Here is a 16811-nt window from a genome sequence, read left to right as displayed (position 1 = left end):
AAATCCCTTTAAGGTATTTAATCAGTCCAACTTCTCATTTTGATACCATATTCCTATTCGTATGCCTGCAGCAAATTTTCAGAATAATTTGTTAGATACCATTTTCTTATTTTTTCTTCGCTTCACTTATTTGTCTTTTTCCACTTTGAACATTTTCTCTGAACCTTCCATATTGAGCCTGGTTCTCAATTGTATTATCCAACTGACATCTGACATGCAACCTTTTTTCTGCTTTCTCTTTTGTCATCCAGGGAGCTATAACTGAGCTATCACCTCTTTAAAGGCAGCCCATTATTTAGTGTCAGTTTTGCCATGTGTCAGTTATCTCTCATTATTAAAGAAGTCTTAACAATGCACTTAGAAAAGCGTGATATGATTAGAACAAGTCAACATGGTTTTACGATGGGGAAATCCTGTTTGATAAATTTATTAGAGTTTTTAGAGGCTGCAACCTATAGGATGGATGAAAGGGAATGAGTAGATGCAGTGTACTAGATATTTGATAAGGTGCTATACTTCAGGTAAATAGGCAAGATGAGGGCTTATGCAATTGAGAATATTTTAGCATGTATGTAAAGTTCAGTTAACTGATAAAGCACAAAGTGGGTATAAGCAGGGCTTTATTGAGTTGGGAGGAAGTGAATAGTGGAGAGTCTCAAGGATCAGTGCTGGAGCCTCAACTGTTTACAATCTATATTCATGATTTTTATACATTACTCTCTGTCTCTTTATTTAATCAAGCTAAGTGGGAAGGTAATCTGTAGGGAGGTTACTGAGACTGCAAAGTGACAAAGACAGATTGAATGGGCAACAGGATGACAGATAATGTAATATGGGGAAGCGTGAGGTTATTCACTTTGGTCATAAGAATAGGAAAGTGGAACATAGTTTAAAAGGTGTGAAACTTGTAATTGTTGATGTTCAAAGTAGCTCACCTCCTGACTCCTCAAAGCTGGTCTACCACCTACAAGGCACGAATCAGGAGTATGATGGAATACACTTCACTTATCTGGATGAGTGCAGTTCAGACAATACTCAAGAAGCCCGACATATCAAGTAACCTGCTTGAGTGGCACCCCTTCCACAAACATTTGCTCCTTCCACCACCAGCAATGGATAGTGGCAGCAGTATGTACCATCTACAAGATGCACTGCAGGAACTCATCGTCCAAAAAACACGACCGCTACTATTGAGAAGGACATGGGAACACCGCTACCTGGAAGTTCCCATCCAAGTCACCATCCAGACGTGGAAATATATAACCATTCTTTCACTGTTACTGGGTCAAAATCCTGGAACTCCCTCTCTTAACAGCACTGTAGGTATACGTATACCACAGACCGCAGTGGTTCAAGAAGGCAGCTCCCCACCACCTTCTCGGGCAATTAGGGATGGGCAATAAATGCTGGCCTAACCTTGTAGAAGGAACACAAAGTTAACATGCATGTGCAGCAAGCAATTAGAAAGGCAAATGGCAGTTGGCCTTTATTGCAAAGGGATTGGAGTGCAAGAATGAAGATGTGTTACTACAATTTTATGGAGTTTTATTGAGAGCGCATCTGGAAAACTGTGTGCAAATTTGGTCTCCATATTTAGGAAAGGATATACTTGCATTTAATGCGATACAACAAAAGTTCAATAAGTTGATCCCTGGGTTGGGGGAGTTTGCTATGATGAGAGGCTGCATAAATTGGGTTTATATTATCTGGTCTTTACAATGATGAGGGGTGATCTCATTGAAACCTACAATATTCCAAAGGGGCTTGATAGAAGAGACACAGACATTGGCCCCGATCTTGCCAGTTCGCCCCACCCATTGATGGGTGGGGCAAGCTGGTAAAATCATGCAAGAACCACAAAATCACGATTGCGCCCAATTTCTCAGCTCTCGCAATTTTACCAGTACCAGATATCTGGCATAGTCAACCTCTCGCCCATTTCCAGAGAGAGGCTGAATTATTTATTCAAATTAATGTAAGTTCCAATTTGCACGGCATTAGTGAGCCCGAGACGCAATCATCCAGGCTCACTTGCCTTTGTGGCCTCACCTGAAGATTCTCTCCGGTGAGGAAAGCACCTGGTCCCCATCAATGGTGAACAGTCGTGTTGCCCTGGGAGAGGGGGCGGGACCAGGCTGGGGTGGCCTAATCGGGGAAGGAAGGGGGGCCTGCTGCGCGCTCTGTCTGCGATCGGTGGGGGGAGAGATAGAGAGGAACCTGATGTCGTTCTGTAGTCGATCGGTGGAGGGAGGGGGGCCCACTGACATCCTACAGGCGATTGGTGGGAGGGGGGGCGGGGACACGATTGGTCTGGGCGGCGGATGGAGGGGGGGATATGGGGGGCCCATCGTTTCTGCTGTTTGGGGAGTCTAAAATAAGGGGAACAGTCTCAGGCTAAGGGGGTTAATTTAGGATGGAGATGTGGAGAAATCAATTAAAGGGTTGTGAATCTTTGGAATTTGCTACCCCAGAGCGTTGTAGAGATAGGCAGATTTTTGGTCTCTGAGGTAATTAAGGTATATGGGAAGCGGGTGGGAAAATAGAGTTGAAGCACATGATTGTACTGAATGGTTGAACAGGCTTGACAGGCCATATGGTCTACTGCTTCTATTTCTTGTGTCCTTCCTGCCCTTCTCCTTTTAGGTGCGAGAAGTTATGATTTTAGGAAATGCAGTCTAGGAAGCCTGGGCAAGTTGCAGCAGTACATCTTGTCAATTACATACATTACTGCGATGCTGCTGTGATGGAGGGAGTGAATATTTAAGATGGTGGATGGCAAGCCAATTAAGTGGGCTGATTTGTTGTGAATAGTGTTGGTCTTTTTGAGTGTTTTTGAAAATGCACGCAAGTGCAGATATTCCATTACACTCCTAATTTATGCCTGTCAATGTTGGAGAGGCTTTCGGGAGTCGGGATTCACATGCCTCAAAATACCTAATCTTCAACAGTCTTTGTGCCTGATCCAGTTTAGTTTCTGATCAAAAGTAATCTCAGCAGGTTAACAGAGAACTTAGTGATGGAAATTAAGTTGAATGTCGGGGAGAGCTGGTAAAATTCTCTTGTTGGGTCTGACCAGTGCTTGGTACTAGTGTGGCACCATCCCTTAAAAGTTCCCCTACTTGCACTTGATTTGCTTGACCCTCTTAAAGCTGGTTAAAAACCTGGATTGGATGTGATCCATCCAACGATGCTGCAGGAAGCAAGGATAGAAATTGAGAGGCACTGGCCATAATTTGGATAAAGTCAGAAATAGGAAATGTATTGCAAGGAAGGACTTGAATATTTCCACTATGGCAGAGAAGTCGAAGAGGAGATTTGAGTTTTTTAAAAATTATGAAGGGTTTTCATGTGGTGAATTATCTCTTTTTCTTGAATCCATGACTTGGGAGTCATCGAGTTAAAATGGAGATGGTTGGGGAACTTTTATGCAGAGTTGGAGCATGAATTGATTTGTTGCAGAGACTATTATGTTTTTAAGACGAGTAAAAAAAAAATTGATAAAGAAAATATGGGGTAAGAGCAGGGCAAAGGGACTAGTTTTAGTTCATTGTGTAACCTATAGTTCTCTCTGTTGTATTAAAGTGAAATGCTGACTTCTATTATGATTAATAAATGGTCAGCTGTGTACTTGAGCTATCTGTTTCTTTTAATATTGCTGTACACATGTTACATAATTATTTTCACTTTTAAGTTTCATCAGCTAGACTTTATGAAGAACTTCTGGAGAACGAAAAGAAGAATTTTAATTTGGTGACTACTGCAGTTGCGGCTCTTGGAGGTGTCCCAGCTATGATTCGCTATATAGATATGTCGAATACCATCCCCGAAGAGAAGGTAAATTTGACACCCTTGTGAAAGCATTGGATAGCTTTCTTAATCTCTTAATTCAGTGCCGAGCGATATCTGAAGATTTAATCTGACTGCTCCTTAAATAAGTTGTTTAATAAGTTGTTCAGTTTTGAACTTGCCTTATTTTATCAGATCATTGCGGATTTACCTCCATTGGCTATTGCTTGAATAGAGGAGCTGGAAAATAATCCGGGCCTAGGCTTTTTACTTCCATCCATTTTACCACTTGTTGCAGCTCTAACATCGAAGGATTCTGCCTCTCTGTACTGGGGGATAGCCAGGAGGGTTATACCACAATGCAATGGTTACAGCTAATGGCCAGTATTCCACACGCACACGACCACCTCCCCCCCCCCCCCCCCCCCCCCCCACCACCACCAAAGTAAGACTACAGTTCAATTGTCACCTTGTCCAATTTGTTTCTTCAGTGCATATTTAATTATTTGCAGGTTGTTATTACCTACGTTTCGTTTCTTTGTGCTCGTCTTCTGGACCTTCGAAAAGAAACGAGAGCTGCCAGAATCATACAGGCTGCTTGGAGGAAGTGCAAGTTAAACCGTGAGCTTCAGCTTTTACAGGTATTGTGATTATCTTCCAGTTAATTCATTATTGCCTATGTTGTCCATTACTTAATGTTTTGCTAAAACTAACTGACATGTATTGAGTGAAAGCTTCGCAATCCATCTAGCCTTTGGGCGTCAATAAATATAGAATGGAATATGTTGGAACAAGTTAACCTTTAAGAAAATGCAGATTGTTAAATAATTGCTCAACACTTGCAATCTGATGAAATGGAAAGATTTTTTCTTTACAGTGAGCTGTCTTGTAGTCAAACTTTATAGCCTCAAATCTGTGGGAATACAGTGTCGATTGCTGAGGCTGGAACTCTTCATCCAGTGAAAGCTGGGTACTATATTACTGACTTGGGCAATGGTTGACTGTCTAAGCATTTAGTAATAAAATTCATTAAACTACACTTTATTGCCCATGGGAAAAAGAAGGCCAAATGGTGAAATAAATCATATGGCTGGTTGGACTATTATTATTGTCATCTCATTACTTTAAGCACCAGAGTACGCACACACGTTATAACAGTGCAGAATCAGGTCTTCATTGAGACAACATACTCACAATGCTATGCGTCCTGCTATACAGTGTTTTGCTCACAATTGTACACCACTTTTTTCCTTTTACATTTGATGCATGCAGGTAATAGATGACCCAAGTAATAGTACCAGAAGCAAAATATGTAGTATAACCAATTAACTGTACTTAAACATAGGTATAAATTTGCAATAACAATACGTTGATACAGAAATATTATCAAAATCACAAGTGGTGCCATTGCATTTTCCTGTTACGCCTGTACCCAGCTTCTCCTTCTATGTATTTTACAATCCCATGTTTGACAGAAAGCTATTGTAATTCATTATTGCAACCTAATGGGCTGACCTAGGGCTTTGAGGAATAATATGCCATGAAGGGTGCAAATTATTGAACTGACAACCTTTGTGTTTAACTTCCTTTTCTTCCCCGTATCAATATTAAATTACCATAAATAAATACATTTTTGCAAGAAGATTGGCTGTGTAGCACTTTAGAATGTCTTGAGGCCATGAAGAGCACTACCTAAAATAAAATGTCCTCCTAATTTTGAGGAATGAATTATGTTTTAGGTAAAAGACCAAGCTGCTTGTATCATTCAAGCAACTGTGCGTAGATTCCTCCATCGACAGCACTTCAAGAAGAAGAAAAATGCTGCTATTATTATACAAGCTCTTTGGCGTGGCCATGTGGCAAGGAGGAAAGCTAAAGCATTGATAGCGATTAAGATGCAAGCGGTGCAGAATGAAGCAGCAACACTTATTCAGGTTAGACTAATATTTACATTACAAGAACAATTTATTGCTGAAATGCAGCATTATGTGCTGTATCCATTTTGGATTGCACCCTAGCTATGTCTGCTTTCTATTGCTTTATATTGGTAAGCTCTGCATTTAGCTTTGAATTTTGACAGAAGTAGTGATGAGTTTTAATCACTTGAGCTATACAAATTTCTACAAGATTTTTCTTCACTGATTGTTAGGCCATATAAATTAATCAAGCCATGCCATCTTTTTGGATTTTCCATCTGTAGGTTTTCAGGCCACAGAGTTGGCCAGGTTCTTCAGTAACTTCAGAAGTTGCACAGTGGGTTTCAATCCACTCCCCATATCCTCAGAAATGATATGTTTTAACACATTCCATCTCTAATTTCAAAGCTAGGTTTTCTCATGAGATTGAGTTGACAATCTGGTTCTGATTCTGTTAAGTGCACACTAATTACGGTAAATTTGGGCTTTCCAACTGTCTCAATTTGAATGTCCAATAATCATTTGGGAGGTCACTGAAAACTAATAGCGAAGACTAATAGTCAGAGATTTGTTTATAGTAGTTTTCTGCGAGCTGTTTTGTTGCTCCAACCGTGGTGTCCTAACAGTTATATATTCACTGCATGAACTAGTGCCTCAGCTGTATCTGACAATGGAGGGTTTTTTATAGGGGTGCTTGTCTAATTTCTAAGGATAGCATATTCCGCATTTGTTACGATGCAATCTTCTGCATATTGTAATTTTATTCCCCCTTTTTACATTAACAGGCTTATTGGCGAGGCTATACTGCACAAAGACAGCTTCGGAGAACACGACACTATTGCATTCTCATACAAAGCCACATAAGGATGAAAATAGCAGTCACTGCTTACCAACGTACTTTATGGGCCACTCTTGCACTTCAGAGGCATTTCAGAGCACATCTGCTAGCTTTAGCTGAGAGAAGGAATTATTTGCAATTGAAACAGTCAGCTGTTATAATACAATCTGCGTTTAGAAGATGGAAAGCGTGCAAACTGGAGAAGCAAACCAAGGCTTCAATAATATTACAGAAATACATAAGGGGTTTTCTCTGTCGATGCCAATACAAAAGGTTTCAACGGTCCATATCCTTGATACAAATATATGCTAAAGGATACCTAGTAAGAACTGAAATTAGCAAGAGGAAAACAGCTATTGTTACGTTGCAGAAGCATATCAAGGCATATGTGACAGGAAAGCGGGAATATGTTTCATATCAGAGACTGAAATGTGCTGCAGTAGTACTTCAGGCTGCTTACCGTGGCTTAAGAATGAGGAAGTTCTACCTCCAAACTAAGTCAGCCATAGTAATCCAATCTACTTTTAGAATGTTTCTGCAGCGAAAGAGGTTTATTGCTATTCGGAAAGTGGTTGTCACCATGCAGACTTTAGTTAGAATGCAGTTGGCTCAAATTAGGTTTCAAAAATACCGCCGAACTGCCATTATCTTGCAGAGGCATATCAGAGCCAAACAACAGGGGCGGAAGGCGAGGGAGCATTACCTAAAACTTAGACAGGCGACTGTAAAGGTGCAAGTAGCTTTTCGGAGATGGCAAGCTCAAAAAAGGATTCGAGAAAATCGAGCTGCAATTACAATACAGTCTTGGTATCGAATGTATAGAGGAAAACAAAGATATTTACTTGAAAAACAAAGTTGCATTCGAATACAGGCATGGTATAGATACTGCATTGCTCAACGTGCTTTTCGCACTATGAAAATGGCAGTGCTGGTCATCCAAAAATATTACCTAGCTTACCGAAAAGGAAAAGCTCAACGTGAGAAGTATGTATTGATACTCAAGGCCGCACTCGCTATACAAGTTCACTTTCGCGGTATGAAGGCTCGCCAGCTTGCCAGAAAAGTGAAAGCTACATGTGTTATTCAGTCATATTGGCAAATGAGAAAAGAAAGATTGAGGTTTTTGCATCATAGACAATGTGTCATTGTAATGCAGGCTCATGTGAGAAGATGGCAAGCTCGGCGAAGATATTATTCAATGAAAGCTGCAGCTTGTGTATTACAAGCACATTTCAGAGCAATTTTAGCTCAAAAGAAAGCTCAGTCTGAATACAAGGCAATAAGATCTGCAGTTATTGTCTTACAGTCGGCATACAGAGGGTTACAAGCAAGAAGACAGTTTTGGCTTTTGCAGTCAGTTGTAAAGATCCAGTCTGCTTTCCGTGCATATATCTCACGCAAAAAGTTTATGCAAGTTAAAAATGCTACCATTAAAATTCAGGCCTCTGTGAAAATGATCCAAGTACGAAATCATTACAGGTCTCTTAAAAAAGCCACAACATATGTCCAGAGACATTACCGGGCTAATAAGCTTTGTTTGGAAAAGCGAAAAGAATATCTGAAAAAAAGAGAAGCTTGTATATGTCTTCAGTCTGCTGTTCGACTGTACTTAATGCAAAAACAGTTGCGTTTGTGGAGGCGAGCTGCGGTTAAAATTCAGTCCATGTTCAGAATGCATCGGCTAAGGAGGCGGTATCTTAGGATCCATTTTGCTGCAATCCTAATTCAAAGAGGATTCCGTGTCTACAGAGAAGGCGTATATCAAAGACAGAACTTCCTAAGAATCAAAGAAGCAGTCATAAGTTTACAGGCCGCATACAAAGGTTACAAAGTGCGAAAGATGATTAAGCTTCAACATACAGCAGCCACCAAAATCCAGGCGGCCTTTAGAGGGCATGCGTCAAGGGTCAAGTACTTGGCAATGCAAAAGGCTGTCATTGCCATCCAAAGATGGTACAGGTGTTGCAAAGTTGGACAGCAGCAGCGATTCAAATACCTTAAAATTAGGACCGCAGTAATTGTTCTTCAAGCTGTATGCCGTGGAATTTCTGCAAGGAAAAAATTAAAAATGCAGCATAAGGCTTCAGTGGCCATTCAAACTGCTTTCCGAAGGTTCAAAGCGCAACAGCAGTTTGAAATGTTAAGGAATGCTGCATTAACTGTTCAGCGCCGTTTTAAAGCAAAGTTGATGGGGAGAAAAGAACGTCAAATGTATTTGACAATGCGCCAGTCAGCATTAACACTTCAAGCAGCTTATAAGGGTATGATTATAAGAAAAGAATTTAGGAGAAAATTGCAAGCTTGCATTACGATACAATCTTATTTCAGGATGCAGAAAATGCGTACAAAATTTCAGACTACAAAACGAGCAGCATTAATACTACAGGATCGATTCAGGGCTCATCTGCAAAGAAAACATCAATGCCACAAGTATCAAAACATAAGGACCGCTACCATAGTGTTGCAAGCTGCATTTCGTGCAATGAAAACCCGGAAAAAGCTGAAAGAAATTCACAAAGCTGCTACAATTATACAAGCAGCGGCTAAATGTTTTTTAACCAGAAAACGTTACATCACTCTTAAAGCTGCTTCAGTTCTACTGCAAAAACGATTCAGAGCTTTGGTGCTGAGCAGAAAACAGCGAGGAATCTATCTATCCATCCGCAATGCAACCTTAGTAATACAAGCTGCTTACAGAGGCATGAAAGTTAGGCAAGAGATTCTGCACAGGCACAAGGCAGCTACAGTAATACAAGCTACATTTAGGATGTATAGGGTACGTCTTCCATACCAGGCACTAAGACTGGCAACTGTGATAATCCAAGTCCATTATCGAGCTCACTTCCAAATGAAAACTGATCGTGAGAATTATATGAAGATTCACAACAGTGTTCTGCATCTTCAAGCTGCATACCGAGGAATGATTGTTCGAAAACATTTGAGGAGCATGCATGCACCTGCAACATTGATACAGAGTTATTATCGAATGTACAAGCAGCGTCAATGCTACAAGAGGCTCTGCTGCGCAGCGATAGCTGTACAGCGAAGATATCGAGCTTGCAAAGTCAGGGATGCCTGTGTAAAGCAGTATAATGATGTCAAGAAAGCAACTATTCATATTCAGGCTATTTTCCGTGGAATGAAAACAAGGCGTGAAATCAAGAGAATTGGGAAAGCTGTGATAATTATCCAGAGAAGGTTTAGGGCCTACAGCGATAGGAAAACTTATCTGAAGCTCAGAACTGCAGCCACCACAATCCAACAGCGATACCGTGCACTTCTGCTTACTCGGATTCAACAGCAGAAATATTCCTCTGTCCGTGATGCAGCTGTAACTATACAAGCTGCTTTTAGGGGTATGAAGGTAAGGCAAGAGATTCAACGTAAACACAAGGCAGCTACGGTAATACAAGCTGCTTTTCGAATGCACAGGGTTTGCCTTCCATACCAGGCACTGAGACTGGTAGCTACAATAATACAAACTCATTATCGAGCTCACCTTCAAATGAAAACTGATCGTGAGAATTACAGTAAGATTCGCAACAGTGTTCTGCTTCTTCAAGCTGCATACCGAGGGATGATTGTTCGAAAACATTTGAGGAGCATGCATGCATCCGCAACATTGATACAGAGTTATTATCGAATGTACAAGCAGCGTCAATGCTATAAGAGACTCTGTTGGGCAACGACAACTGTACAGCGAACATATCGGGCTTGCAAAGTCAGGGATGCCTGTGTAAAGCAGTATAATGATGTGAAAAAAGCAACTATTCATATTCAGGCTGTTTTCCGTGGAATGAAAACCAGGCGAGAAATTCAGAGAATTGGGAAAGCTGTGATAATTATCCAGAGAAGGTTTAGGGCCTACAGCGATAGGAAAACTTATCTGAAGCTCAGAACTGCAGCCACCACAATCCAACAGCGATACCGTGCACTTCTGCTTACTCGGATTCAACAGCAGAAATATTCCTCTGTCCGTAATGCAGCTGTAACTATACAAGCTGCTTTTAGGGGTATGAAGGTAAGGCAAGCGATTCAACGTAGACACCAGGCAGCTACAGTAATACAAGCTGCTTTTCAGATGCACAGGGTACGTCTTCCATATCGGGCACTGAGACTGGCAACTGTGATAATACAAGCCCATTATCGAGCTCACCTTCAAATGAAAACTGATCGTGAGAATTACATGAAGATTCGCAACAGTGTTCTGCTTCTTCAAGCTGCATACCGAGGGATGATTGTTCGAAAGCATTGGCACGGCATGCATAAATCTGCAACATTGATACAGAGTTATTATCGAATGTACAAGCAGCATCAAGGCTATAAGAGACTATGCTGGGCGGTGACAACTGTACAGCAAAGATATCGAGCTTGCAAAGTCAGGGATGCCTGTGTAAAGCAGTATAATGATGTGAAAAAAGCAACTATTCATATTCAGGCTATTTTCCGTGGAATGAAAACAAGGCGTGAAATCAAGAGAATTGGGAAAGCTGTGATAATTATCCAGAGAAGGTTTAGGGCCTACAGCGATAGGAAAACTTATCTGAAGCTCAGAACTGCAGCCACCACAATCCAACAGCGATACCGTGCACTTCTGCTTACTCGGATTCAACAGCAGAAATATTCCTCTGTCCGTGATGCAGCTGTAACTATACAAGCTGCTTTTAGGGGTATGAAGGTAAGGCAAGAGATTCAACGTAAACACAAGGCAGCTACGGTAATACAAGCTGCATTTCAGATGCATAGGGTACGTCTTCCATATCGAGCACTGAGACTGGCAACTACAATAATACAAACTCGTTATCGAGCTCGCCTTCAAATGAAAACTGATCGTGAGAATTACAGTAAGATTCGCAACAGTGTTCTGCTTCTTCAAGCTGCATACCGAGGGATGATTGTTCGAAAACATTTGAGGAGCATGCATGCATCTGCAACATTGATACAGAGTTATTATCGAATGCACAGGCAATGGTTATATTACAAAAGACTCTGTTGGGCAGCAACAGCTGTACAGCGACGATACCAGGCTTGCAAAGTCAGGGATGCCTGTGTAAAGCAGTATAATGATGTCAAGAAAGCAGCAATTAGTTTCCAGGCATTTTACCGTGGGAAAAAAGGCCGAGAATTGGCGAAAAGAGTTAAGGCGATCCACCGTATTAAATCATTTTTGAAGATGTGCATTACCAGAAAGTTATTCTTGATTCAGAAGTCAGCTGTAATAAAGCTGCAAGCAGCATTCCGTGGTTATCGAACAAGGATACGCTACAGGGCTATGCGCTTTGCAGCCATTTCAATCCAAAACTGGTACAGAGCTTGCAAAATGGGCCATACACAGCTGGTGCAATATCAGTCCATGAAGCATGCAACTGTCAGGATTCAGGCTGCCTACAGAGGTATGGTTGTTCGTCACTGGTTTAAACAGAAGCGTGCGGCTGTAAAAATTCAGTCAATACTTTGTATGATTCGGTGCAGGAGAATTTTCCTCGGAATGAAATCTGCAGCAATTATAGTGCAGTCTCACTACCGTGCTCTCGAAGCTCGAAAACAATATACTAAATACAAAGTAGCAACTGTTGTATTGCAACGGCACTACAGATCCTACCTCCTAATGAAGCAACAGAGATCAACTTACTTGACACTCCGGCGGATAGCCATCAGTCTCCAAGCCAGAAGACGAGGAGTGATTGCCCAGAGAAGCTATAAAATGCTTCTTCGAAGCACCACAACGATTCAGGTAACAATTCAAATCACAAGTTTAAATTGGCTATAATATTTAAATTGGTTCCTTATTGTAGTAGTTTTATGGTTTGCTATAGTTGAAAGTTACATTTGTAAACATTAATAAAAACTTTCTTTCTTATCCAAAAATAGTTACTTAATTGGTTAGGGATGATTAAAAGAAGAGGCAGATTCCAACTTGCCTTTGCTGTGCTCAATATCATGCACAATGATAAACTTCATATTATTTTATTTTCTCTCCTCTGATCTCATTTATCTTTTCTTCAGTTTTCTGTCTTCCCCACCCCATGGGAAATTTTATGTTGCCTGCCCAGGAAATAAGTTAGCAAAGCCAGATTACTGGCTATATTTACAGATGCTAATTAAGAAGGGATCAAGGGTTGGAGAACAAAGTAGAAATGGAATGTTTTCCAATATTAGCAGTTAGCTGTTGCCTGTTTTTCATTCCGTCTTTAAGTATGTCCATTTACTTCAGTTTTGTTTTTAAAAATCCTTGCAGGCTTGTTATCGTAGAAAGAAACAGAGGAAAATATTCCTTCTCAACAAGAAAGCCATCTGTGTGATACAACAACATTACAGAGCTTATTGTCAAAGAAAGATTGAGCAAGAGAAATACCTTCAAATGAAGCGTTCTGCTGTTGTGATACAGGTACTTCTTTGACAAATTGTCCAATGTTAGTAATTGTCCTCTCCCAATTTGTGCTGATTCTACTTTGAGGCTATACTGCTCCAGATATTCCCATGCCAGATTCTTTAGAAGTTTAAAAACTCGCCGATAATTTTGAATTATGAAACCCCACCTTTTTTTAAATAATACTTGCATTTCGCACAATGTTCCAGAATATGTTTGTTTAATTTTCCATTCTAATTTGTTTTGAGGTCTGATGAATGTATATTGTCTGAACCAGGTGCCTTGCTTTATAAGTATCAACACACTGCCAAGCTGCTTTTCTGATGCCTGAACATTTCTCCCCCAAAAATTCTAAGTGCTGAATTGGCGGGAAAAATTGTATAATTCACGATTGTTTTTTCAGAGGGAGTTCAGACTCGAATCTCCCATGCTCTGTGCACTGCAGAGGTCACAATTGAGGATCTCATTAAAAGCTTGGGGGGGATGGGGAGGGGCCTATTCGCTGTGCATGCGCAGTGACCTCAGACTGCAGTTTACTGGCCTGATCGTGGCCCCCAGGACCATTTCCGGGCCAGCCCTGAAACCCCCCCGCCCTACTGGAGGCAGACCCTCAGCCCCTGCCCATCCCAATCGCTGGCCTCCCTTCAGCACTGACCGATGCTATCTGCAGAGTGGCAGTGGGATTTCCCACCCCCACCGATTGACCCCTAGGCCCCGTCCACAGTAGGCCCTGTCCCCTTGCCTTGGGCCTGCCCCTTTGGTACTGCCTGGTGGGCAGTGCCAAGCTGCCCCCTGGGCATGGGCACTTTGCCCCTTGGGCAGTGCCAGGGTGCCCATGCCCAGGGGGCACCACCCCCCCCCCCCCACCACCTGACCCCCTGGAGAGGCCCCAGTAGCCCCCCCCCCTTCGCTCAAGCAGGGTCTCCCCCTAGTTCCCTTAACGTGGGGAGCTACTCTAAACTCTGCCAGAGTGAAATACTCCTGGCAGGGTGGGAGATGCTTTCGGACCCGGAGAAATTCAGTCCCAGGCCCGATAATGACATTTAAAATAGATTAAAATCACTTGCCTTGTTTTCCCACCAGTTTCCAGCGCAGTCACGACAGTGCCTGCTCTCCGGCTATAGGAGACGCAAGCGTGAATCACGTGAAATGGCCGACATGCGCATCTCCCAACTCGACGTGTCAAAAAAGCGTCGGGATGGGAGAACCAGGCCCTTGATCTCTGAATTTGGCATTATCTTACTCTTCCCTCTAAAAAGTAAAAGCCAAGTAACTGTAACACTGCATTATGAACTGTTTTTTGCAACCTCAAATTTTATCTCACTTATTGTCTTTAATGATGCTGTTATATTCTTTACACATTGATTTTAAAATTGATACTGTTAAATCTCATAGCGCTGAGGTTCTCCTCAAGAACTACTCCACATCCAGGTGTCAGGGAACACAGATCTTTATTCAGTCTACTCGTTCCACACTCCAAACGTTGACTGCCCACTCGGGGCGGTTCCCAACATCCCAGGTCACGTGACCTGTTCTCTTAAAGGGGCTGTGCCCCAACATAACAGATACCACCTTCATCAGGAAGCCTGGCAATAGAGAGTGACGCCACTGATTTGGTTTCAGTTGCTGGTTGGGCACACATATCTTTTGTACATTTTTATGTGTCAATGTGCAGAGCTGTATTCAACAGTTTATCTGATCTACCGTTGATGTGATATTGGCCTCCTTTTGACAAAATGCTGCAAGGTCAACCAATAGATTTGTTCACTTGCTGACTGGTAGCCTTATCACATCAAAATGTGATGCAGTCAGTTCAGTTTCACTCTGAAATTGCACCGGGGTTTTCGTCTTTTGAAAGCATCATCGATATTCTACTCTTCAGATCTTTGTTACTAAAACAGATCTTTGTTACTAAATTTTTCTTCTAATGCTGCCTTTCTGTCTTATCCTGAATTTCAGTCCTATTTTCGCTACATTCGTCAATGCATAAATTCTAGCTGTTGACATAAACTCTTATCTATACTGAAGCTCCATTTCTTGTTGTTTTGTATGTTGCACTTCTCATAAATTATGCACTTTTATTGTCACAATGTTTAACAATTGTAATTCAATTTTAGAATATTTTCTTTGGTAAATATGTTTTTAACTGTGCAAATTTGTTACTTCTGCTTTCATCACTGATGTTCATTTGAGCATTTAATTTATTAGTTATTTTTGTGTTCCATCACATTTGCATTTAAAGTTTTATGCACAGGCAAACCTATTTTGGGCCATCTAATTTAAATTCTTATTTGCAGGAATACTGTGATCTCAGCGTGTTGCTTTTTAATTAAGATGCAGCAATTTATTAAAATTGTTTTGTTCTTCTTGACCAACTTTGACATCTACTATCAGTGAGCAGTCTATTCTGTATTTTCATTTTATTTTTCCAGAATGCATTCCGTCGGCACCAAGCGAGACAACTAGCCAAAAAAATGAGAGCTGCACAAAAAATCCAAGCATGGTTCAAGGCTCAAATTGTGCGTCGGCAGTATAAGTCCATACTTAATTCGGTTATATTCATCAAACAGCGATTGAGAGCAAAACGAGAAAGATCTAGGTAACTTACTAAGAAGTTTATTTTCTTAAATTACAGGATGTGTTTTTCAGTTGTAGAGAAAATAACTGTCAGCTGTTGCCATTGTTGCCCTGTAGAGCTGACAGAAATTTCCAGCGCCAATACTAATGTTCCTTTTTGAAATCTAGTTGTTTTGTGTGGCCAATTTCTTTTCTGGTACACAACCCTCTAAAATGTTTTTGTGTGGCTTTATGTGCACATGTTATTTATCAAGTAACAAGGCCTATGTGGTAGCTTTTAGCTGCACAGTCACAAATCAGCCTTGGTGGTGATATTGGTTAGCCCACTGGAAGATCAGTCTGGAAATTGCTGACAGGAACGCCCTGCTCTTTCATTGGGTATGTTGTTGCTGTGGTTCCAGGTGTAATCAGAACAGAAATCAATGACTTGTGAACTTAGACTTTTTATGAAAACTTTTTATGACTTTTCACTCCTTGTGAAATAGTTTAAAATGAATGATATTTGGTGCTTTCCTTCTTGCTTCCTCGTTTGCCGTCTTGAATTCATTGAACCGTCTACTCAGTCTACTTGATGAGTCGGTGTTCCTGGGTACCTGATATCCCTTATGGATGACACCAGAATAAATTGATGTCACAGAGCTTGCACAGAGTTTTTATGAGCAGCATGGTGGCACAGTGGTTAGCATTGCTCTCTCACAGCGCCATGGACCTGGGTTCAACTCCTGGCTTAGGTCACTGTTTGTGCGGAGTCTGCACTTTTTCCCCGTATCTGTGTGGGTTTCCTCCCACAGTCCGAAAAATGTGCTGGTTAGGTGCATTGGCCATGCTAAATTCTCTCTCGGTGCACCTGAACAGGCGTCGGAGTGTGGCGACTTGGGAATTTTCACAGTAACTTCATTGCAGTGTTAATGTAAGCTTACTTGTGACATTAACAAATAAAAAAAAAATCTTTATGGGCAACTTTCATCAAGATCAACAGCAAACACTCTCGCCCTTTGTTGCTGACGGCAAAATCTGGGCCAATGTATTTCCCATAAAATATTAGTTACAAATCACTGCAATATTTGTCCTGCTTCCCAAAATACAATTCAAATTGAGTAAATGTCCATTTGTCCACTCTGATGTGGCAAAAAAAAAATAATTTGCAACAAAAAGTAGAAGACTAATTTCTGGTAGGCACAAAGAAGAGGGAAAAGTATAAACACTGCATCAGTGCTTTAAACCAAGAGAATTTATGCACATTGAGAACAAATGACCAGCCTGTTTTTTTTTCTCAGGTTGAAATTCTCATCTTTCTGAATATAAAATTAGTTTAGGTAGTCAC

General features: G+C 41.2%; 1 protein-coding gene across 1 annotated transcript in view; it reads left to right on the top strand.

The window, feature by feature from the left end:
- aspm (assembly factor for spindle microtubules) overlaps window positions 1–16811 on the top strand; it is a 71176-nt gene that overhangs the window by 35872 nt on the left and 18493 nt on the right. The window contains exons 15-20 of the mRNA XM_078218138.1: window positions 3692–3834; window positions 4299–4427; window positions 5526–5720; window positions 6488–12274; window positions 12779–12928; window positions 15343–15509. Coding sequence (XP_078074264.1) covers window positions 3692–3834; window positions 4299–4427; window positions 5526–5720; window positions 6488–12274; window positions 12779–12928; window positions 15343–15509 — 6571 coding nt within the window. The remainder of the gene's footprint in view (window positions 1–3691; window positions 3835–4298; window positions 4428–5525; window positions 5721–6487; window positions 12275–12778; window positions 12929–15342; window positions 15510–16811) is intronic.

This window comes from Mustelus asterias, chromosome 8 (assembly GCF_964213995.1).
Source record: "Mustelus asterias chromosome 8, sMusAst1.hap1.1, whole genome shotgun sequence".
NCBI lineage: Eukaryota > Metazoa > Chordata > Chondrichthyes > Carcharhiniformes > Triakidae > Mustelus > Mustelus asterias.
This window is presented reverse-complemented; position numbering and strand designations above follow the sequence as displayed.